Source organism: Clarias gariepinus, chromosome 11 (genome assembly GCF_024256425.1).
Source record: "Clarias gariepinus isolate MV-2021 ecotype Netherlands chromosome 11, CGAR_prim_01v2, whole genome shotgun sequence".
NCBI classification, from domain to species: domain Eukaryota; kingdom Metazoa; phylum Chordata; class Actinopteri; order Siluriformes; family Clariidae; genus Clarias; species Clarias gariepinus.
In genome coordinates, this window is record NC_071110.1 from 20,532,815 (window position 1) to 20,556,766 (window position 23,952).

General features: G+C 36.9%; 2 protein-coding genes across 3 annotated transcripts; one reads left to right on the top strand and one right to left on the bottom strand.

The window, feature by feature from the left end:
- Window positions 1–314: 314 nt before the first annotated feature.
- LOC128533317 (TLC domain-containing protein 1-like) lies at window positions 315–9,422 on the bottom strand. The gene is made up of 4 exons (XM_053507555.1): window positions 8,989–9,422; window positions 4,855–4,937; window positions 4,398–4,480; window positions 315–2,264 (listed from the first exon to the last, which is right to left on the bottom strand). Exons 1-4 carry the CDS (start codon window positions 9,192–9,194, stop codon window positions 1,860–1,862), a joined length of 777 nt encoding a protein of 258 aa, XP_053363530.1. The 5' UTR covers window positions 9,195–9,422; the 3' UTR covers window positions 315–1,859.
- A 4,211-nt stretch (window positions 9,423–13,633) lies between these two features.
- Window positions 13,634–23,952, top strand: nek8 (NIMA-related kinase 8). Of its 2 annotated transcripts, none has more exons than XM_053506803.1 (15): window positions 13,634–13,717; window positions 14,309–14,514; window positions 14,817–15,049; window positions 15,135–15,266; window positions 15,349–15,557; window positions 15,647–15,726; window positions 16,504–16,691; window positions 17,145–17,292; window positions 18,619–18,695; window positions 20,195–20,312; window positions 20,413–20,563; window positions 21,902–22,065; window positions 22,165–22,317; window positions 22,821–22,979; window positions 23,703–23,952. In XM_053506803.1, the coding sequence occupies exons 1-15, from the start codon at window positions 13,671–13,673 to the stop codon at window positions 23,729–23,731; spliced, it is 2,094 nt and encodes a 697-aa protein (XP_053362778.1). In that variant the 5' UTR covers window positions 13,634–13,670; the 3' UTR covers window positions 23,732–23,952. The 2 variants fall into 2 exon arrangements, with proteins under 2 accessions (XP_053362778.1, XP_053362779.1); XM_053506804.1 differs by having other exon boundaries at window positions 13,644–13,717; window positions 14,314–14,514.

A 23,952-nucleotide genomic window follows, 5' to 3' on the forward strand; every position in this document is an offset into this window, starting at 1 on the left:
TAAAGGACATAAAGCCTGGGTTTAAAAATGGATATAATACAAGAAAAACTTGCCCTTTTGCACTTCGAACATTTTTTTTTTTGCATGCAACCTTATGACACATTTATGTGAATTTTTCATGCTTTTCATTGCATCTTACAGTGCAAAACTCATTCTAAAAAAAGAGTTTTAGCATGAAAATGAACTGCCTTATGTATTTTACATTAACTTATTCTATAATGACATTGTGTTCTGTCTTAGTAACAGTTCTTCATCTATAAGTGCCAAGTGTGTATGTATGCAAAGAAACGTGTTTGAAAATTATTTTTGCACAAGTTTATTTTTGATAATTTAATACAAACACAATATATAATGTCAGGTTAATGTTCAGTAGTCTAAAGGCCTGTTCAGAGTGTTCACTCATCATAAGGCACATTTGACTCTAACTCTATAAGTTTAAGTGACAGTTCTGACCTACAGTATGAAAACAAGAATAACTTCTCAATGCAAATCTTCACATGGTGACTTGATGAACTCACAGAACCACGTAGCATGAAAGAAATTGTTCTACAAGCTGAAATAAATTAAGACAGAAATGAAACCGGTATATGTACAGGGATTGATTCATGGTATATTGTTTTAGGATCATAATTTTGTGTATTTGTACATGCAAAAAAAATACTGTGAAGTAACATAATACACCAGTAAATAATTCCTTCCGGTGGGTAATATTTTGTAGCCCTCCTGACTATACAGTCTGCAGTATGTGCTTTTTATACCTGAAAAACCTTGTTTAGACAGGCCTTATTTATCTAGCTGTTCAGTTATGTCCATAAAGCCACAGGTTCTCTCATGCAATACTATTATGAAATTTGCTTTGTTATTTAATTGTGTTTAAGGAGCATAGTTAATAAGTTATCTGAAAGTTAGGACAAGGAGCTGTTTCATATAATTTTAAAGCACAGTCAAAGTAATCAAATAACACATGGACAATTTAGGTTTCTAGCTTGGAGGTTAGCAGATACACATATTCTTATGATAGTTATGACTGTAAATATGAATTACAAACTTTTATCTCAAAACGGTGCACATTATGTATGGTGTAGCAAGATTTTTTTTTCTAATTGTCTGCCATTCAATGCTACATTATTGCTTGTTTTGTTGACAACCATGAAGTCTGTCTACAAAGCCTGACAGGAAAGGCCATACAGTTTACTCACATCTTAAAAGACATGAATCACAATTTCACAAAAACAAGAGGCAGTGAGATTCTTGAGGAACTCTTGAGAGAAGGCAGAAAGAGGCAGTCATAGATTTTCAGGGTAAACACATCCCAGTGAACTGGGCAGCACAAAAGCATATACTAATCTTTTTATACTTCTACTGTATGCATCTTGAATTTATGATAGGTATTATCCACATAAAAATACATGTGTAATTGGACCCAGGATGCAAATAAAATGGATTTTATTCTAATTACCCAAACACTTTAAAAGGATGTGTATGAGACGCATTTTAGCTACAAGTTATTGGAGTGTAAATATACTCATCTTCCCAGGCCAATTTGAAAGATATTAAAAACAAAATGCACATATTTGAATCTTCTTTTGCATGAAAAAACCCTGAAAACGAGAAATTCTTTAGAAAGTACAATTTAGTGAGCTGATTAAGTCATAGTATATTAATGTATAATACTGAAATCAGATTTCAGGCTGGCTAAGGCATGTTGAGATGCCTTACTACAACTGTAAATTCATCTCATTTTGATCAGGACACAACACAGTGAACACAACACAGTGAAATGACTGGGTGCAAACACAGTCTTAAACTGAGCGGAGTGAAGCAGACAGTTGGTTGTATTCATCCTGATAAAGGACTGATCAGTCATCAAAGAGCTGGGAGGAGCTGCTACAGTGAGTGCCGTTCTGCATGACATGGCCCTTTCCTCTTGGCCAAAAGTCAGCTCTGAGCAATCGGTAGAAGTAGATGAGGATCATGGTGTCCATGATGAGCACAGTGAGCAGGAAGTAGCTGCCATGAAGCAGCAAGGTGAAATTAATGATGATGTAAAAGGTTATGTAAAACTGGGCACCTAAACGGAAGGTGACATACGTGAAGAGGTTGAGGAATTTGTTGGCATGGTAGAGACGTGTCCCCCGAGCACCCGCCAGCTTCAGTAGCAGCCGTGCATGGAGGGTCATGCTGTTGACCTCCACCAGGAGAGCAAACACTGCTCCAGCCACATAGCGCTGGGTATAGAGATTGTACAGGAAGCACCACAACACCTGTAAGATATAGAAAGGAACACATGGTGTACAATGTGGTGACTATTAAATGTGGTGTTAAAATTATTCCTCATGCTCCCACAACCACTGGGATACGCTGGTCATTCAGTACATTCAGGTCAACAGCTGACTTAATATTATTCCCACATAATGTCTAGACTGTAGAGTCTAGACCTGACCAACTGAAGCTACCCCAGAGCATAACACTGCCTCCAGAGGATTATACAGTGGCCACTATGCATCAGACAACACAACTCATCAGACCAATGATCTTTTTACAATGCTCCAAAGTCCAATTTCATCTTTCCTATCAAACTGAGACCTTTTTTATTATTATTTTTACTAACAAATGATTTTCTTATGGTCACACAGCTGTTTACTCCTAATACTGGTCACATTGTGCACCAGAAAATAATGTTTTTTTGTTTTTTTGTTTTTTTTACAATTCCATAAATTTTTCCAGGTTTTAATAATGCACTGGACAGTTTTAAAACCAAGGGCAGTAATTTTATCAAATCCTCCATTCGACCATTCTGGCCAATCTCTAAATTTAGATTGTCTTGTTGGGTTCTGCTAGCTCAGAAGTGTTTATAAAGGCTACTATACATTCAAGTTCTCATTAATTAATAAAGAGGTCTACTTCCATTAGTGTGCCCTTGTCTGATCATCAAAATGTTATCTTAAAGCTTGGTAGTAATTAATTACATATTTTTAAGCATAGTATTCAGGTACAGTATTTTGGATCTACAGACCTATCCAAGGTTTTAAATGGCATAAAAAGCTTTCCATCATTTCTTAAAAAAAAAAAATCTTTCTTTGTTTATTAAATTTTACCACTTTTATATAGATTTGTCTGTAATAACACACCTGACACAAGTAACCCAGATTTTCACATACCAACCCCAAAGACAACCATATTTTACTCACACGATGAAGTATTTAGGTTAAGAGAAGTCTATAGTCAATTGTACTTCTCTTCTTAGACAGTCGCATACTATGAGACATAACATCCATAACATACAGTGGAACCTTGGATTATGAGCATAATTTGTTCAGGTAGCAGGCTTGTATTCCAAAATGCTCATCAAAATTTCCCATAAGAAATAATGGAACCTTAAATTATTCATTTCACAGCCCAAAAAAATAAATACATAAAAATAATTAACACAAAATATAAATAATAAAAAAAAAATTAACCTGCACTTTACAGTATCTTTAAAAAAAAAGGAAAATAAATCCCGACAGATAAGTGTTTCCGTTTGTTTTACACACATACGCGCACACAAAGGAAACACTGTTTTATCGGAAAAATAAACAAGAAATCTCTCTAATGACACTCGTTTGAGTGAAACACTAACAGAATCACTACTGTAAAGTAAAAATAAAACAAATTAACCTGCACTTTACCTTTGAAAAGAATCAGGACAGAGCAGTGTTTCTGTGAAGAGCAGAGAGAAAGTGTGTATGTGTGTGCACACAGACACATAGAGCAGGCTGAGTCTTGAGCAGAGAGAGAAAATGGATTTTTAACCTCTCTAATGAGACTTGCTTTTGTTTTTTTCATGACGTGCGCTGTACACACACACATACAGACACAAAATGGAAGATGTTCTACACGCACACACATGGTCACAGTGTTATAGTAAACAGTACATGCGTACATGGATGTTGATCATACCAGTAAGAGACACTAATACCCAGCAGGGGAGATGATTACCCACAATTCCGCAGTGCAAGAAAGAAAAAAACGTTGGCTCAGTTGTGATCACGTGACAAGATACATGATACTTGGTACTTGTAAACCAAGTCTTATTTGTTTTCCAAGTCAAATTTTATTTAAAAAATTTGCTCGTCTTGCAGAACACTCGCAAACGGCATTACTCGCAATCCAAGGTTTCACTATACTGTATTAGAAACTTACTACTGCTGAACTTACTGCAGTTTGCATAATGATCTTGTTGTCTACGGATGTTAAAAAAAAACAACACACAGACATATTTATTATACTGCACCCACAACGTGAACTTTTGTGACCTTTTCTACAAAGGAGGTACAGACAAAACCTTGGCATTCTCACTCTGTCGATTTTCATTGTTGGACGCTATTGTTCTATCTAACTTAAATGCAACTCACCAAGAAGTGATGGAGCAGGAACTCCCATGATCCTAAGGCATGTCCTGAAAATATGATGTCTCCAGCATCTTGCAAAAAGTAACCTGTAGCAGCAAAGGGCTAGGATTAATTTAAAATTTATTTTATAAATAACACTGACCATTCCGGATAAATTACTATACATAGTATTGTTTATTGTTCGTAATTATGCATATTTTTCTTCAGCACAGAAATAAATCCTTTAAAGTTAAAATATTGCTGTAATAAATTAAAATGTGTCATGTATTCCATGCAGTACTTGACTATTTTCGTCTCTAATCTAGATAAAACTAGTATTGTTTTTGAAGCTTGTCCCAACAAATGTCCCAATATCATTGCACAAGCTGATTCTCACATATCTAATAATATGAAAAAGGCATTGTTAATGGTGTGTAAACAGTTCACAAACCAGGAGCACATTATTGTGTCTTCTACTAACCTGCTGAAACACTCACAAGCAGGAAGCAGACTGGTGTGGAGAAAGAATGCATGTTACTCAGCATCTCAGGCCATAGGGTCACACTGCAGAGTGATAAAGTAATCACAGATAAATTCCTTTTATGTAGACACTTCAAATGATCTCTTCAGTTCATATTTCTTTATGTCACTGCACTACACAAATGAGTTTTACACAAATGCACTCTTTCTAACAAGTAGTTTCTATAGTAGCAACTTACAAAGGGACTTGTATAACAGACATGCCACACAAACAGGTTTTTAAAATCTGTGTAATGGTTTATACAGTACTGTAAAGTGTTCTGTGAGAAGACATTAATTTAACACTCAGAAAAGGATTCTCCAGTGTCAGCTCTTTGTAACAGTCCTTTCAATTTTTCAGTACAGGAAAGTCGTCGGGATGGAAGGCTTTTTGGAAGGCACTTTGCTTTAAGTTTCAGTTAACATTGGCATTGTGTAAGTGGAATAATACACCTCAGCATGTGCTGTTATTGGAAATTTATAATTATAATCAATGCATCACTGCACACAAGAGCTGATTATTTTATTACAACTACATGCCCCATCATTACTAGGTTAATAGATTGTGAAAATTAGATCCTAAACTCATGTTACAGATTGTGTGGAGTTTTGCATGTCCTCCTCAGTTCCTTGTGGGTTACTTCCAGGTTCTCAGATTTCTTCTAATTTCTCTGACTCCATAAGGTATAAATGACCATAAGGTATAAATGAACACATGAATTTGTACACTGTGATCCACTGACTGTTATGTCAACACCAAATGTACAATCTTACTCCATTTCCCAGACTGCACCTCTGAATAAAAACATGGCTACCACACAGTAAATTCTCCAGTGTTGAATTATCATAGAGTGTTCAATTAATGCCCTAAGTAGTTCGTATAGTTTAACTCAAACAAACCCTAATAGTGTGATACCAATACTGGGCAGCTTACTGTGCATGGACTACAACTCCCAGTTCTCATGTTCAGGTTCACCGTGTTGCTGATTACACACCTAGACTCAACCAGACACAAACAAGCCCTTATTTCATGGTTGCTCATTCTGGTTCTGATCATAGTCTCTTTGAACACCTGTTAGTACAAAGTATTCAACACAACCCAAGCTGGCTGTGACTTCAGTCTGACACTGAAGTCCAACCTAGGGTGAATTCCATCCTTGTACCCAATTCCTTGGACTACATGGTAAACAGGATGACGTGGTTACTAAAGGTGAATTAAAGGTGATTCCGGAAAGCATGCATGCTATAACATATGCTCAGCAAAAAAAGAAAGAAACGTCCTCTGACTTTCAACTGTTTTTACTTTCAGTAAACTTAATGTGTAAATATTTGTATGAACACTAAAAGAGTCAACACCATAAGACATAAACTAAAAATGTTTCACAATGTGTCCCTGAATGAAGGGAGGTTTAAAATCAAAAGTACCAGTCAGTATCTGGTGTGGCCACCAGCTGCTTGAAGTACTGCAGTGCATCTTCTCCTACTTATGGACTGCCTATTGCGGACAGTCTGAGCACTGATGGAGGGATTGTGTGTTCCTGGTGTGACTCGGACAGTTGTTGTGGCCATCCTGTACCTGTCACGCAGGTGTGATATTCGGATGTACCAATCCTGTGCAGGTGTTGTTACACGTGGTCTTCCACTGCAAGGATGATCAGCTGTCCTTCCTGTCTCCCTGTAGCGCTGTCCTAGGCGTCTCACAGTGCAGATTTATTGCCCTAGCCACATCAGCAGTCCTCATGCCTCCCTGCAGCATGCCTAATGCACGTTCACGCAGATGAGCAGGGACCCTGGGCATCTTTCTTTGGGTGTTTTTCACAGTCGGTAGACAAGTCTCTTTAGTGTCCTGCGTTTTTAGAACTGTGACCTTAAATGCCTACTTTCTGTAAGCTGTTAAGGTCTTAACGACCATTCCACAGGTGCATGTTAATTAATTGATTATGGTTAATTGAACATGCATGGAAACCATTGTTTAAACCCTTTACAATGAAGATCTGTAAAGTTATTTGGATTTTTACAACATTATTGTTGAAATACACAGTCCTGAAAAAGGGACGTTTCTTTTTTTGCTGAGTATACAGTGGTGTGAAAAACTATTTGCCCCTTCCTGATTTCTTATTCTTTTGCATGTTTGTCACACAAAATGTTTCTGATAATCAAACACATTTAACTATTAGTCAAAGATAACACAAGTAAACACAAAATGCAGTTTTTAAATGATGGTTTTTATTATTTAGGGAGAAAAAAAATCCAAACCTACATGGCCCTGTGTGAAAAAGTAATTGCCCCCTGAACCTAATAACTGGTTGGGCCACCCTTAGCAGCAATAACTGCCATCAAGCGTTTGCAATAACTTGCAACGAGTCTTTTACAGTGCTCTGGAGGAATTTTTGGCCCACTCATCTTTGCAGAATTGTTGTAATTCAGCTTTATTTGAGGGTTTTCTAGCATGAACCGCCTTTTTAAGGCCATGCCACAACATCTCAATAGGATTCAGGTCAGGACTTTGACTAGGCCACTCCAAAGTCTTCATTTTGTTTTTCTTCAGCCATTCAGAGGTGAATTTGCTGGTGTATTTTGGGTCATTGTCCTGCTGCAGCACCCAAGATCGCTTCAGTTTGAGTTGACGAACAGATGGCCGGACATTCTCGTTCAGGATTTTTTGGTAGACAGTAGAATTCATGGTTCCATCTGTCACAGCAAGCCTTCCAGGTCCTGAAGCAGCAAAACAACCCCAGACCATTACACTACCACCACCATATTTTACTGTTGGTATGATGTTTTTTTTCTGAAATGCTGTGTTACTTTTACGCCAGATGTAACGGGACACGCACCTTCCAAAAAGTTCAACTTTTGTCTTATCGGTCCACAAGGTATTTGCCCAAAAGTCTTGGCAATCATTGAGATGTTTTTTAGCAAAATTGAGACAAGCCTTAATGTTCTTTTTGCTTAAAAGTGGTTTGCGCCTTGGTAATCTGCCATGCAGGCCATTTTTGCCCAGTCTCTTTCTTATGGTGGAGTCATGAACACTGACCTTAATTAAGGCAAGTGAGGCCTACAGTTCTTTAGATGTTGTTCTGGGGTCTTTTGTGGCCTCTCGGATGAGTTGTCTCTGCGCTCCTGGGGTAATTTTGGTCAGCCAGCCACTCCTGGGAAGGTTCACCACTGTTCCATGTTTTTGCCATTTGTGGATAATGGCTCTCACTGTGGTTCGCTGGAGTCCCAAAGCTTTAGAAATGGCTTTATAACCTTTACCAGACTGATAGATCTCAATTACTTTTGTTCTCATTTGTTCATGAATTTCTTTGGATCTTGGCATGATGTCTAGCTTTTGAGGTGCTTTTGGTCTACTTCTCTGTGTCAGGTAGCTCCTATTTAAGTGATTTCTTGATTGAAACAGGTGTGGCAGTAATCAGGCCTGGGGGTGACTACAGAAATTGAACTCAGGTGTGATAAACCACAGTTAAGTTATTTTTTAACAAGGGGGGCAATCACTTTTTCACACAGGGCCATGTAGATTTGGATTTTTTTTCTCCCTAAATAATAAAAACCATCATTTAAAAACTGCATTTTGTGTTTACTTGTGTTATCTTTGACTAATAGTTAAATGTGTTTGATGATCAGAAACATTTTGTGTGACAAACATGCAAAAGAATAAGAAATCAGGAAGGGGGCAAATAGTTTTTCACACCACTGTATATTGGATAAACATGGTAATTTATAAAATGTTGAGATAAATATTTAGAAAATTGTGGACTTTTAAAGATTTGATGTCTAGACCCTTGACCAGAGTGTTTCTCTATCTGAAAAGGTTCCAAATATTTAAGGAGACTAAACTCCATACTGTAACTGCCCAAAACTTTTTCTAGGGCACACAATCTTAATAACCTACCAAGCATAAAAATAAAGGACATGCTATAATAAGCTATCTTAAACATTATTTTAAAAGGAAACCAGCACTAAAACAGTTCCAAATGCCTCTCTGTATCATCCCTGGAACGACACTGGAATCAGTATAAAAGCTCTTCACATAGCCAGTAGCTTTTTGACATCATCATCAAAATGAATTTTACACAACAGAATGATTGTCACTTACCAGGTTATGGCCCATGGGCCAGTTAGCAGTGAATGAACCAGAGACACACTGAGGTTTCTCCACTTCCAGGAGCGCAGCTCATCATGCTCTACTACTTTGGGTAGGGGCAGTTTCCTTAGCAGGTGATGAACCACCCTGAACATGAGAGAGAACAACAACACAGAGAAAATAGGGTTCTGGTGCACCATCAACAGTATTGCATCCATCTTCTCCTGCCTTCCTTTGTAATATCCCCTGTGGTGTGCTCTGGGCTTCCTAAAGCTTTTCCTTTACTGTCTGGTCTTTCTAGCCCCTCTTTTTATTCCTGTTAGCCGTCACACATTCTCTTGCATTTCTCCACTCCCTGAGGCAGTAAGGGAGCCTTAATTCTGTGCATTATTTCCCTCCCTTGTGTTGAATAGACTTCTGCTGCCGCAGCAGCTCCTGAGTGGTGTGAGAGGAATGATGGAAAAAGAGGGGGAGTGGAGACGAGAAAGAAGAAGACAAGAGAGGAGAAAGGGGAGGGGTGTGAGCACAAAAATGGCCAGGAACCAAGGAGGAGCTACGATGGATTACTTCATGAAATCATAACAGGGATGTCTGAGCCAGAAGCCATCACATATTTTAAAGCGCTGAAACTGCAAGACAAAATGGCTGATTGTTCCAACCTAACAATGTGTTGTTTATGTGTTTGTTTGACAAATTGCAGGCATTGTCACAAGCCACGCGGCTCACCCTTCTTTTTTTCGCTGTTGTCAGTGGTGAATTCCAATGAGGTGCTGTAGAAATGTGCTTAAACAAGCATTGTGTGCATTTGGTCATTTAAATCTAAAACCCAGTTATCTCTCACGAAGAGAGAGAGAAAGAGAGAGAAAGAGAGATACAAATAGCAAGTCTCTCTACAGTTTATGAGTGTGGGATGTGTGTGAGGGGAAAAAAAACACAATTTTCCTCTCAGTCTCCATTCCCTTTCAGTGGGGGGAGGGGTGGTGAGAATAGTCATGTGTCATGCATGATGACATATAAACTCAGTAAGAACAACCAGCCATAAAAAGTTTTTTTTAATTATATAATAATAATAATAATAATAATAATAATAATAATAATAATAATAATAATAATAATAAGCATATTATTATTATTAGTAGTATTATTATTATTATTATTATTATTATTATTGTGTTTATAAGATAATTCAGTAGAATCATTCATAATAATAACAATAAGGATAGGAAAAAATACTAATAACAGTATTACAAATAATTATTATTATTTATAAATAAAAATACATAAAATTAAGTTGTTGTTGATGCTGCTTCTATTATTTTTACATTTTGGTAAAGCTGCAGCAGCACGATGACTTAGTCGCCTTGCATGTCCAGGGCCTGGGTTTGATTCCTGCATCAGATCTGTGTGCACAGAGTTTTCATGTTCTCGCTGTGCTTGTCGGGTATCCTCCAGGTACTCCAGTTTCCTCCCACGGTCCAAAGACATGCTAATTACTATTCCCAAATTGCTCATAGTATGTGTATGAGCATGTGAGTGTTTCTATGTGTGTGCCCTGCAATGGACTGCCACCCCATTTAGGGTGTACCCACTTGTGAGCGCTGATGCCAGGCTCCATGTGATGCAGCACGAGCAGCAGTTTAAAGAACATGTCTTAACATGTCTCAAAGGAAGTGTGTTACCCTTCCCCTTTCCCGTGGGACCTGTTAGCTGCCAGGGAAGAGCTGTCTGGTGGGTGGACTTTGGCAGATGACCAGTTTGGGAGAAAATTTAGTTTTTATTTTTATTTTTTATTATTGTGCTTCGTAAAATGTGTAGTTATTAATATAATATAATATAATATAATATAATATAATATAATATAATATAATATAATATAATATAATATAATATAATATAATATAATATGTTGTACCATATTCTTGTACCCTTGATCATACTGTGAATTTTTCATACCTACCTAAAATAAGTAAAACAAACCCATGAACAATCAATTACATGAACGTCACTAATTTTAAATGTACCTTTGTATGGTATGGTAGAACATACCAAAATATTAATAACTACACATTTCATGAAGCACAATAAAAAAATATTTTCTCCCAAATGTTTATTATGAATTGAAATGAAAATGGGCACAAGAGGGCAGAACAAACCCACGTGATGATGTATTGTTCTGTTAAGTAACCAGGTTATTAAAGGTTGGTAACCAGTATGTACACAAAGTGTGTGTCATTCATTTTCTCAATGCAAAGTACATTTGGAATAGCCAAAGCAAAAGGTCAATTTAGCCATGGACAATCACTGCTTAGTTAGGAATGAAAGCACTGAAGGACTGAGCTATTTTTGCTCAACTGAAAATCCTGAAAAATGTGAAAAGCAAAAATAGCTAATACAGTACAAATAAAAGTAATAATTATTTTGTCAGTTTTAAGATTACATTACATTGTATTAGTGGATGTTGTAATGTAATAGAAATACAGATTTTCTTAATTTTATTATTTAACCATTTTTCTTCTTCTCTTTTGGAAGTTTGACACTTATGCTGATGCCTTAAATATCAGAATATTTTTCTGGTTAAATTATAACCAGACAATAGAAACCAAAAAAATGCTGGCAAGAGAAAGCTATACGAATGGAGTGGTTTGAACATACAATAATATAAATTATAAAAATGTACTGTAAAAAACTGTGTATCATTGGTAACTACATAACTATAACTATAACCATTCGTATTATCTGATTAAAATGAATAGAATAATAACATAATATGCCCTATAGCTGTTCTAATATTTCTGTCATGTTTTTAAGATTTTGCTCATAATTCATTAATTTATTTAAACTGTCATCACTGAACGATGGCTGGCTGCAATGACCCATACACTACAGCCAATTTTAAAATCAGCCTGCATCATATGTCTTTAGCCTGTGGGACAAAACTGGAACACCTGGAGGAAACCCACTAGGACTGTGGAAAACATACACTCCACCTACACAGACATGAGGTCAGGATTTTTGAGGTGACAGTGATAACCACTAAGTCACTGTTCTGCAACACTAATTGACAAGGGCTTAAAATTACTATTATTTTGCCAAAACCAACAGATCTGTGTTTGTCAAATCTGTGTTTATGCCGTATAGGTTTCATGCCGGATGTCCTTCCTGACGAAACCCCTTTCATTTTATCCGGGGTTAGGCATTGAGTGGGAAATGAACATGATAATCCATAATATGATTTAAAATTATTTTTTTGTAGACACAAACAATTTAAGAACTTATTAAAACGAAATCTCCAGAGTTTGTTTACGGACCAAATTTTCATCATATTTGCTTATCACGTGTTTGTTATGTGATAAGAAAAGATTTCTAAATGTACTCTGTGTAAAGAAGACCTCTACCCAAAGTATGTTAATAATAAGGCTAATAATACTATTTAGAAGTATAATATTATTCAAATAATTACATTAACTGAGAATGTTTAAATAATAATTATTTGTGTAATAACCTGAATTAAAACTCAAAATATAAGACGCATTAAAAACCGTTATTTGTTGCCAAATATCATTTTGTTTGTGTAAAAGTGCTTAGAATGTGCAGAGCTGTTGTTCTCACTGAAACTCAGAACTAAATCATTCAAGGGAGCAGTATCACTGAAACAGCTCACCAAAAGCACTTATGAACATTCCATATGAATCTTTACCTGTTTCATTCCTTACTATATGTGTGTTTTTGTTCATAATAAATATAGCATACTTAATAATAATTGCTTCTATTCACTGCAATAAAAACACAGATTTAAAATCTTTCAATTAAGCTTGATGTCACATACAGTGTTAAATTTATAGACTATGATGCTAGACTATGATGCTAGTACACACTATTGCATGAAATGTTAATGAGTGTGTGAATCTACTGTATTGTGTGATGGCCTGGCATATTATCCAGGATGTTTTCTTCTATCATGCTTAGTACTCCCAGGATAGGCTTCAGATTGGGTTGCTGTTGAGTCTTTACTGGAAAAATAACTTATTGCTTGTATGGAATTGTGTGCGGTCCTTTGATTTGAACATTTGATTTTCATAAATGCTTATATTTGTGATCTTGAAATATTTACTCTCGCTCATTCTCTATACTGTTTGTATACCTAGGTTTTTGGGAGACCTGGAGCCTATACCAGTGGGGCACACACACAAATTACAGCCAATTTTAAACACCAGATATCCCAATCTGCATGTCTTTGGAGTGTGGGAAGAAACCAGAGTACCTGGAGGAAATCCATCAAGCACAAGAACATACAAACTCCACACACACACACACACACACACATCTGAGGCATGACTTGAACCCTCGACCCTGTCCGTATCTTTGTCCAAATATGAATGTACCAACATGTTAAAATTAAGAACAGAACTTTCATTTAAGTAAAATATGTAAGGTGAACAAAAACAAATCATGGTAAAAATTTAAAATATTTTAGTAAAACAGGTTTTTGAGCACGTAACGTTCACATATTGATTTTATACCTGTTTTACTAAAACTAAGGGTAAACGCGGTAAAAATCCTGGTTTTGTATATAATGCGTTCCGTATTTGCAATTTTTCCACGTTCACTCTTTGTGTCCCTTCTTGGTTTCCGTAGGGATAGAGGAAACGTTGCTTAGAGACGAGAGACTTTGCAAGACGTAAACTTCAACCAAGATGGAGAAGTACGAGAAAATTAAAGTGGTCGGGAGGGGAGCATTCGGGTAATGCAAAGAAAACTGCGTAAAACCTAAAATAAATAAATAAATCTGTCTTGTCCAATTGATCGTATAAATGACTTTAAACTCGCTTGTTTTTTAAACCCGAATATTTTACTCTGCTGCTTGCGTGCGAGCCAGTATTCCTTAGTTAACGGATTGTTTACAACACACAAGTGAAACATGAACGCGTAAGAAATAAATAAATCAGAGTTTCTGAGAGTAGGCCTAATAATAATAATAATAGTTCTATAATTTGTTACATAAGTTTTATTACATAATATGCATGCTTTGCGACCTTACGAGGCATAGACATGCAAATGCAGATTTCTGTACTTTTCTTTCTTAAAGCAAGTAAAGAAAAGTCAATAAAGGGTGTTATAGCTAAATTAACTGCTTAAATATGTAATAACAGATTTTCATTTAAACTTTAACAGTACATTTCATCATAAAATTAAGTATCTAGAGAATGGGTGGTTTTAACTATGTATTAGGGCCACTGCATATTCGGTATGGGACATGGTTGTAATGATTTGATTCCAGACTATAGTCGTCACATTAACCATAAGTTTGTCTTTTAATTTTTTTTTTGGACAGTATAGTGCACCTTTGTCGTCGGCGAACTGATGGTGCTTTGGTAATTCTTAAGGAAATCCCAGTGGAGCAGATGACCCGGGACGAGCGTCTTGCTGCGCAGAATGAATGTCAAGTACTGAAGCTACTCAACCACCCGAACATTATAGAGTATTATGAAAATTTCCTGGAGGACAAGGCGCTCATGATCGCAATGGAATATGCACCAGGCAACGCTTTTTTTTTTATTACATAAGACTTTTGATAACTCAAAGCTAGAGAAATTTTGACATTTGGAGAAGATTTCTATTCTGAGAAATTAAATGAGTGAAATAATTTTAGACACATTAATCAGTTTGAATAACCAGCAGCTTAGGAAACAAAGCCAAAATACAAATGTAGTACATTTATCAAAATTTCTTTTGCACAAAATGTTGCATAAAATTCTCAGACTTAACCAATTGTCTTTACTTATTGTTGTTAAATGTAGGACAGAGTTTTAGGATCTGTCATTATCTTTATCTACCTTTAGGTGGAACTCTTGCTGATTACATCCAGAAGCGATGCAACTCCCTACTGGATGAAGACACCATACTGCATTTCTTTGTGCAGATCTTACTGGCCCTTTACCATGTTCACAACAAACTTATTCTTCATAGAGACCTGAAAACCCAGAACATTCTACTGGACAAACACCAGATGATAGTCAAAATAGGTGACTTTGGGATATCCAAAATCCTAGTTAGCAAGAGCAAAGCTTACACTGTAAGTACTTTGTGATGTAGCTCAGTTTGACTCGTAGCCAATGAGCATTTTTTTGCTGTAAATTTTTTTTTGTTTGTAATGGCAGGTGGTTGGGACACCTTGTTATATCTCTCCTGAACTGTGTGAAGGAAAACCATACAACCAGAAGAGTGATATTTGGGCTCTGGGTTGTGTGCTCTATGAACTCGCCAGCCTCAAAAGAGCCTTTGAGGCAGCCGTAAGAAATATATTTACTTTTTTTCTTAAATCAAACACTTTCTGCCTGAACCTGTATGGTGAAATCTGTTTTCTGTTCTCAGAACCTCCCAGCTTTAGTCTTAAAAATCATGAGTGGCACTTTCGCCCCGATTTCGGACCGCTACAGCCCAGAACTGAGACAACTCATTCTTAACATGCTTAACCTGGATCCATCCAAACGACCACAGCTCAATGAGATCATGGCCAATCCCATCTGCATCCGGCCCCTGCTGAACCTCTATACTGACATCGGCAATGTCAGAATGCGCAGGTTGAAAAGCTAGAAGACATTACAGCTTATTAACATACCTAAATGTGACTTATGATAAATACATTGACTGCATACCCTGTTTCCAACAGAATTGAGAAGCCATTACCCACAATGCAGGCTGGTACTCGTGGCAGACCAGGAAGCCGTGTGACTGGAACCAGAACAAGGGGTTAGATTTCATGTTTCAAAATTCTTCATTATTTAGGAAATCATGGGATTATGTTATACGGTAATATTAGATAGAATATTCATTGAATACTTAGCATAATTTTATCAGGTAATTTAAAGATGGGAATTTTGTCTTTATTAATAGCATAGCTTTTAATTGGCAATAAACATATTTACACATTCTTTTTTACTACATTCTTAGTTTTAAACACTGTAAAGCACATTTTGTTTGTTTTATTATTGGTTGTAGTAACACTGAATAATAATAAGAATAATGACAATTATTATGGCCAATAGCACTAATAATAATCAATAGCACTAAAAATAACTACAAACAGTAGTTGAGAAATTGTCAAGTAGGGTTCATTTTGGATGGGTTATTGACGGTAGATTGTGGGTTTAAGCTCCAGCACCTCCAAGTTTTCACTGTTGAGACCCTGAGCAAGGCCCCTGAACCTTGCTACCTATCGTTTTTACAGCACCAGGGGCACTCTATCCTGGCTGATCCTGCATTCTGTCCCTGGCGGCCTAAATAGAATATGCAAAAAAAAAAAAATCATATCAAATCATACCTTATGCTGTAAGGTAACAAATTATTGTTAATAATCCTAATGGTTCATTTCTTTATCTGTGCAAAATGGTGAAAACAGCCGAACCCTGTGAGACCAGTAAGTGTGTGTAAGTGGAGGGTGTGTGGCATAATATTTTTTAAATAATAATATTACCTAAAGTTACCATGAACATAAGGTAGTAATTTTAGGTATACATTTTTTTTTAGGTGGGTTGTCAAGCTTGATTTCAACCAAGATGATGCACGCCCTGCCCCTGTCATCAGTGTACACATGGGGCAGTGGCATCTCCATGCCACTTCGCTTGCCCATGCTCAACACTGAGGTGCTGCAAGTGTCACTGGGCCGCACACAAAGGATGGGTGTAACCAAATCAGGACGCCTCATCACTTGGGAGGTTAATTCAGCTTTCAGTCCAGTGTTAAAAGAATACAGTAGATAAGTGAATTCTTACAAATTACATATATGGAACATAGTCTATCAATCATTGTCTTCCTACACCACCTCTTTTTTAAACACCTGGCTGTGCATACATGTGTGTGTTGTGTGCTTATTAAGTGCATTTTTCAATAGAGTTGAAAAATGCACACACTTAGCACTGAGGGTAAAACACATCTGTGGGTGGCAGATGCCTTTCAAAGTATTAAACCTGAGTTCCTAACAGTCAGTACCTTTGCTGAGTTACCAGTTCATCTAACACAGCATGACTGATCATTATTGCATATTTTAAATACAAAAACCTTTAAAACAATTAAGAAAAAATAACTTGTAAGTAAAGTGTGTTGGTAGAATATCTTCTCTGACCTGATGTGGTCTGACGTTTTAATCTTCTGATGTGACACTGTAACAGGCTCCCACTGTGGGCTGTGGCGAATCTTCTCTACCTGGTGCTGTGGAGCAGATGCAGCCTCAGTTTATCTCTCGTTTCCTAGAGGGACAGTCTGGCGTTACCATTAAATCTGTCTCTTGTGGGGACCTTTTTACAACCTGCATGACAGGTACTCATCAACCCAATTCACCTTAATAAAATTTTATTTGTATAGCGCTTTTAACAATTGTCATTATTGCGAAGCAGATTTACAAGATCAAAAAAAATTATGGAACTTTGTATGAAATGTGTATGAATTAAAATGATTAGATAGTCCCTAATGAGCAAGCCGAGGGCGATAGTGGCAAGGAAAAACTCCCTGAGATGGCAATAGGATGAAAAGTATTTGACAAAAAACCTATCCTCATTTGTGTGATAACAGATAGCAGGGATTAATCTGCAGTCATACTGAGTGTTAGGCAGCTGGAAGTTCAATGTAACCAAATTAGGATGCCTCATCACTTGGGAGGTTAATTCAGCTTTCAGTCCAGTGTTAAAAGAATAGATAAGTGAATTGTTACAGATTACATATATGGAACAAAGTCTATCAATCATTGTCCTTTCTACGCCACCTCTTTTTTAAACACCTGGCTGTGCATACATGTGTGTGTTGTGTGCTTATTACTGTACGTGCATTTTTCAATAGAGTTGAAAAATTCACATAGCACTGTAAAACACATCTATGGGTGGCAGATGCCTTCAAAGTATTAAACCTGAGTTCCTAACACTCAGTACCTTTGCTCAGTTACCAGTTCATCTTACACAGCATGACTGATTTTAATTGCATATTTAAAATTCAAAAACCTTTAAAATAATTAAGAAGAAAAAACTTCTTAAGTAAAGTGTGTTGGTAGAACTTGAGCTGGTTCAAGTCTTTTGTGGTCCATCCCATGTGCTGGCTGTGATTTCTTTAAGTTAATATGGAGTCTAGTTCATTATCAGAGGCTCAGGTGGACTGTAGGACATTTCAGGTTTGAACTATCAGCAAGCAACGTTTGGTGTAAAAATGCTAACGGTAGTATTACATTAAACTGATTTAAGAATTTTTGGGGACGCGGAGCACTAAAGGAATTTGTGCATATGCTTTGCTATTTATTATACAAAATACGAACAATCTTTCTCCAGTACCGCTGACTCCTTTTTATTTATTTTAAAATTTACTTTAATGCACTACTCTTAGATGATGTACTGTTTTCATCACAATAGCATGAAACCTTTTTTTGCTGACCCTTTAAAAATAAATGAAACACTGGAACAAAGAGGCAAAAAATAATCCAGCAGCTCCATCTTAAATATGCTGTGCTCTCAAAGTTCCTGTGCATTTGCCTGACTATTTATTGTAGATTTACAGATAGCAGATTAATATTTAATACTTTGCTTAGGATCGTACTGTTTTAATCCCATTTCCCTTTTTGTCATGAGCTGCTCTTCTCTGGTCATCTCCTTTTGCTTGCAGATAGAGGCATAATTATGACATTTGGAAGTGGAAGCAATGGTTGTCTTGGGCATGGAAATTACAACGACATAACACAGGTAACTGTTTCCTAAGACTTCCTAAGTATTTCCTAAGGTTAGTTAGTATTTCAGAAAAATACTAGGGCAAAATCTTGTAACTGTTGACTGATTGATTGTATCCTTTACCTGCTTTTAATAAAGGAGTTGGGTTTCTTCCAACACACTGCTTGCAGGTCCAGGCGTTAATCTTAGAATAATAAAGACTGAAATATGAGTAGGAGTGTCATCAGACTGTGCAAGAAGCAATACAAAACATAGACTGTTTTTTTTTCTAATTCACATAAATAGATATTTTTCATAAATAGATATCTACACCGCCAGTCTAGTCCTACAGGGGGGCTCCTCGCCACTGCTCGCGATTGGCAGCCTCAAGTTGACCTAGGTAGACAGCTTAAGTTCCCAGGCAACATCAGAGCCACTTCTCTCCGCCCAGATATGGTATTAACATCAGAGCTTACCAAAAAAGTGGTTATCCTGGAACTGACAGTCCCCTGGGAAGAGGCACACGAACGCAAGAGGGCTAAATACGCAGATCTAAGCTCGGAGTGCCGGAACCGCGGCTGGAGAGTTCGCTGTGAGCCAGTTGAGGTCGGGTGCCGAGGCTTTGCAGTCCATTTACTGCTGCAAACCCTTAAACTTCTTGGAGTGAGAGGACTGCAATTGAAAAAAAAAAACACAAACATCTTAGAGGCTGCAGAGAGAGCCTAGCGGTGGCTGTGGATCCGCAGGGGGGACCCGTGGAGCAACAGGCTACTTGGACACAAGCCGGGGACTGATCATCCCCGGCTGGGTCGCCCGGGTGAGGGTGTATGAAGATTAAAGACCCGAAACACCCTATGACCTCGAGTTCTTCACTGATGACGTGTCCAAGTAGCACCAGAAGGTGTATTTAAATTCTATATTATCATATTTTTAGTATATAAGGTGGCAGCACGGTGGCGTAGTGGTTAGCACTGTCGTCTTGCACCTCTAGGGTTAATGGTTCGATTCATGCCTTCGTGTGTGGAGTTTGCATGTTCTCCCCGTTTTTGGTGGGTTTCTTCTGGGTACTCCAGTTACCTCCCACAAATACATTCCCAAAGATGTTCCCCAATTGCCCGTAGTGTGTAGATGAGTGTGCCCTGCGATAGATTGGCACCCAATCCAGCGTGTACCCTGCCTTGTGCCCTAAGTCTCCTGGGATAGGCTCAGGATAAAGTGATATAGACGATGAGTGAAAAAGTGAGTAAGTATATAAGGTTATCGGCATTGCAAATGTGGTTTGGTAACATTTAGTAATCAGTTAAACAGTGCTTTTGATGAAGATTTTAAGTTGCTTTGAATATGGGCATCAGATAAATGCTATAAATATAACCCGATCTTTAAGTTCTGTTAGTGAAACTTTTAGCAAGTACTCTCAGTCATGTTTATTATTTCTCAGTCAACTCCTTATAAGAATTTTTTTCTTTATTTATTTTTATGGACCTAATCAAACCTTCATGTGGCTTTTTCTCCTGTTGTCTTGGTTTTTCGTGTAGCCCAAAATAGTGGAGGCTCTCCTGGGCTATGAGCTGGTTCAGGTCTCCTGTGGTGCATCCCATGTGCTGGCTGTGACCAATGACAGGGAGGTCTTCTCCTGGGGAAGAGGAGACAATGGTAAATTAATAAAAGCAGTGACAGGCCTAATCACTTTTATTTCTGGTAATTTTATATTTATGTAACTCACCCCTTCCCCTTTCCCCCTTCATACGGCTAGGTCGGCTAGGTCTGGGCACCCAGGAAACCCACAATGCCCCACAGCAGGTGAATATCCCAGTAGATTTCGAGGCCCAGCGAGTGTTGTGTGGGGTCGACTGCTCCATGATCATAAGCACTCAACACCAGATCCTAGCATGTGGCAGCAACAGGTACAACACTTGCATAGCAGCAAACACCTTTATTCATGTATTATCTTAGGAAGATATTTTATATGTTTTTAAAATTGCTGGATCAGTCTTTCAAAAACAATAATTTTGACTAGACATATGCTATAAGGGCACGATTTTCTGTGAAAGAAAGCTCAAACAATCGAACTGCATTTTAAATGGTTAATTGTAAAATTTTTAATGCATATTTAATTGGGAAATTTATTGTGAATAGCAATAAATTGGGCAACTAACTGGCAGGTGGTGTACAATTAAACACTAGATGAGAGTTAGACACAAATAGTCATAGGATACTGTATTTGGTATAGAGTGAAACTTGTTGAGCCAGCAATGGGGGCTGCATTGTATATTTTGACACAGTTTAGTGATAATTGTCCTCTGGTTTTAATAAAGCACTTTGTCACAAAATCACTTTACAGAAATCTGAACAAAATATGATTTAGTTAACTGATTGATTAATTTGGGACCTTACTGCCCACTAAATATTAGGTACCACATTTTCAAATATACAGTATAGTGCACTCAAACAAAAATTGGCCTCGTTTTGTGTTTACATATTGAAATTATGTGTCACTAATTAATGTGATTAATTTAAACATAACCTTATTTATTTTAATTTTTTATTTACCTAACATATATACTGTATTGCTGAAGTGGAAATTTTGCCATTAATTTACAAATATTGACAAAAGCATCTTTTTTTGTCAATGTGTATATTGTTTAGGATAGCACTTGACAACTTTAGATTAGACTAAGATTCCACTGTGAATCATCATTTACCTTTGTGTTAAGTTTAATTACACTAACAATGGATAGACATCTTGACCATCTTGTTTCTTTTGAAATGCAAGAGCTTAAAGACCTGAGGCAGTGTCCATTTCCTGAAGTATTTGCATGACCAACTCGTTCTGATTGTTTCTTCCTGTTTTGCTTGCTATATCACTTTGAAAAGCATACAAGAAGCCTGATTACATGGTTATTACCTTGCCCTCCCCTGCCATGTTTAGCCACACCTGAGGCATATGTATACCAATCAGCCATAATATTAACACATTATTATTAATTATCAACTATATACTAGTAAATGTATGCCCACTGAAGGCATAGTTTGGTCAGATCCCACAAAAAAAATCTATTAATGCACAAATTGTTAAAAAAAATTCAATGTATGGATGAGTATCACATTCAGTATTGTCAATTAAATACATCAAAGCCATAATTGTAGGTTTAATTAATGTTCGCTTCTAACCAATATGAGTAGATCAAATGGTAAAATTACACTGTATTTCACAAAACCCAGTAATTTGAGTGTGTTTGCAGGTTTAACAAGCTAGGCCTGGATACAATCAGCAAGACAGAGGAACCTTCTTCCTGTTGTCAGGTGGAGGAGGTCCACACATTCCAGTCTGTCCAATCATACCCTCTGAATAGTGAGAAAATTATATACATCGACATTGGAACAGCCCACTCAGCCTCAGTCACAGGTAATACTCACATCCTTCTGATCTTTTTTGCACAGTTATCACAGTTCCAGCTTGAGAGGTTTAAGTCAGATTTCTAATGAAATGTGCCATATCTTCCAGAGAATGGTCAGTGTTTCACATTTGGCAGTAACCAACATGGGCAGCTTGGCTGCAGCTCTCGCCGTAACAGCAGAGTGCCCTTCCGGGTGCCAGGGCTGCAGGGCATCACCATGGTAGCATGTGGAGATGCATTCACTCTGGCTGTTGGTGCAGGTAGTAATATCAAATCATCTCATGATCTCTTAACAGTGGCTTTTGTATCAGACTTTAATTACGTATCTGAAACATATTGGTTTGTCTTTTGTGGCAACATAGGATTACAAGCATCTATGCAGAGTACTTATATTACATATGTCCTGGTTGTCTATTTTTATTAACTGTTTTATTTTATTTTTTTAATTCTGTAAGGCTGCTAGGTGACAATAACCATTGTTAAAAGCACTGTACAAATATCAATTTAATTGAATTTAAAATTTTATTTTACTACATCAGTATAATTATCTAATTTCAGGTTTAGCATGAGATTTGTTTTTAAAAGTGCTTAAATATTCAGGTCCATTAAACAGCTCAATGTTATACTCTTATTTAGGCAGATAATTCTTTACACAGCATTGTCTCCAGCCTGCTACTCAATAGTGCATTTACAAACATTAGTTTTTAGGTTAATAATTACTACATGTATGTGATGTAATATTATTGTGTATTATGTCCTTTAGAAGGTGAGGTGTATACCTGGGGGAAAGGAGCTCGTGGGCGCCTTGGAAGGAAAGAAGAGGATTCTGGGATACCGAAGGCAGTGCAGCTTGATGAGAGTCACCCATTCACCGTTACATCAGTGGCTTGTTGCCATGGCAACACGCTCTTGGCTGTAAAACGTAATGTAGCATAATATGTCTTTTGGCATTCCATTAGAACTCTCTGGAATCATCCAGGCCTGTGTATAACACCAGTCCTTACAGTGTAGCTCTAAAAATTTGACATTTTTCACTTTTATTCAGAAGATTAAAATGATAGAAAGCAGATCAAACATTAATTAGTAAAATCTTGGAGGTTATCTAGAACTAGCACCATAACTTTTAAGCGTCGCTTTATGTATCTGCTACACAGTTGATTTTTTTTATTAAAAACTTGCTCCCAAACCTCTTAAAAATGATGCACTCACAGTTGATTCTGAACCTATAAATTAGGGCCTAAGATTGTTAATGATCACTAATCCTGGGCTAAAGGAATTTTTTTTGTCTATTGTGCTGAGTTGACAATACTAGCAGTTTAACACGTCATACTAAGTTTAGCTCCCTTTAGGCTTTAGTAGCTAGGAGCTTCGTACTAAAGAAACAGAATTGACTTCAGATGTGCCTTGTTGTCGGGAATAAAATGAAAACAAGACTGTCATGTTTATGTCACTACCCTTCTCAAGTCAGAGACTTTTAAAATGTGCATGTAAATTGTGTAGTTCATAAAATACATCAATAGTTTTATTTATTCCATTCAAATTTCTGTTATATTAAATGCTTTTTTAATGTCTGTTTTAAAGTCTGTTTTTATCAAATATACTCATATCCTGATACTCTTACTAATAATAACCTTTTCTTTTACAGCTTTTTTTGAAGATCCTGTCCCTAAGTGATATTTAAATCTCCGGTATCTCCAAGAGAACAGACAGACAACTTCCTCTAAAAAACCTTTCATAAACATTTAGAGCAATTAATGACAATGACTTGGAAGTCGCCTGCCAAAGAATTTCAAGGCATCATGATAATTAAGTTTAAAGTGCAATAATGTTTGAGGTACTATTACCTGGATTATGCAGGATTATGTATTTATGTATACAAATAAAACAATTTTTTA

What these genes read in the sequence shown, in the direction of transcription:
- LOC128533317 (XM_053507555.1), bottom strand. Translation starts at nt 9,194, where the DNA reads ATGGATGCAATACTGTTGATGGTGCACCAGAACCCTATTTTCTCTGTG. An exon ending in GCTTGTGAGTGTTTCAGCAG is followed by an intron (nt 4,481 to 4,854) that starts GTTAGTAGAAGA and finishes TTGCTGCTACAG; the next exon opens with GTTACTTTTTGCAAGATGCT. An exon ending in TCCTGCTCCATCACTTCTTG is followed by an intron (nt 2,265 to 4,397) that starts GTGAGTTGCATT and finishes TATATCTTACAG; the next exon opens with GTGTTGTGGTGCTTCCTGTA.
- nek8 (XM_053506803.1), top strand. Translation starts at nt 13,671, where the DNA reads ATGGAGAAGTACGAGAAAATTAAAGTGGTCGGGAGGGGAGCATTCGG. An exon ending in GACGCCTCATCACTTGGGAG is followed by an intron (nt 16,692 to 17,144) that starts GTTAATTCAGCT and finishes ACACTGTAACAG; the next exon opens with GCTCCCACTGTGGGCTGTGG. An exon ending in CTGGGGAAGAGGAGACAATG is followed by an intron (nt 20,313 to 20,412) that starts GTAAATTAATAA and finishes TCATACGGCTAG; the next exon opens with GTCGGCTAGGTCTGGGCACC.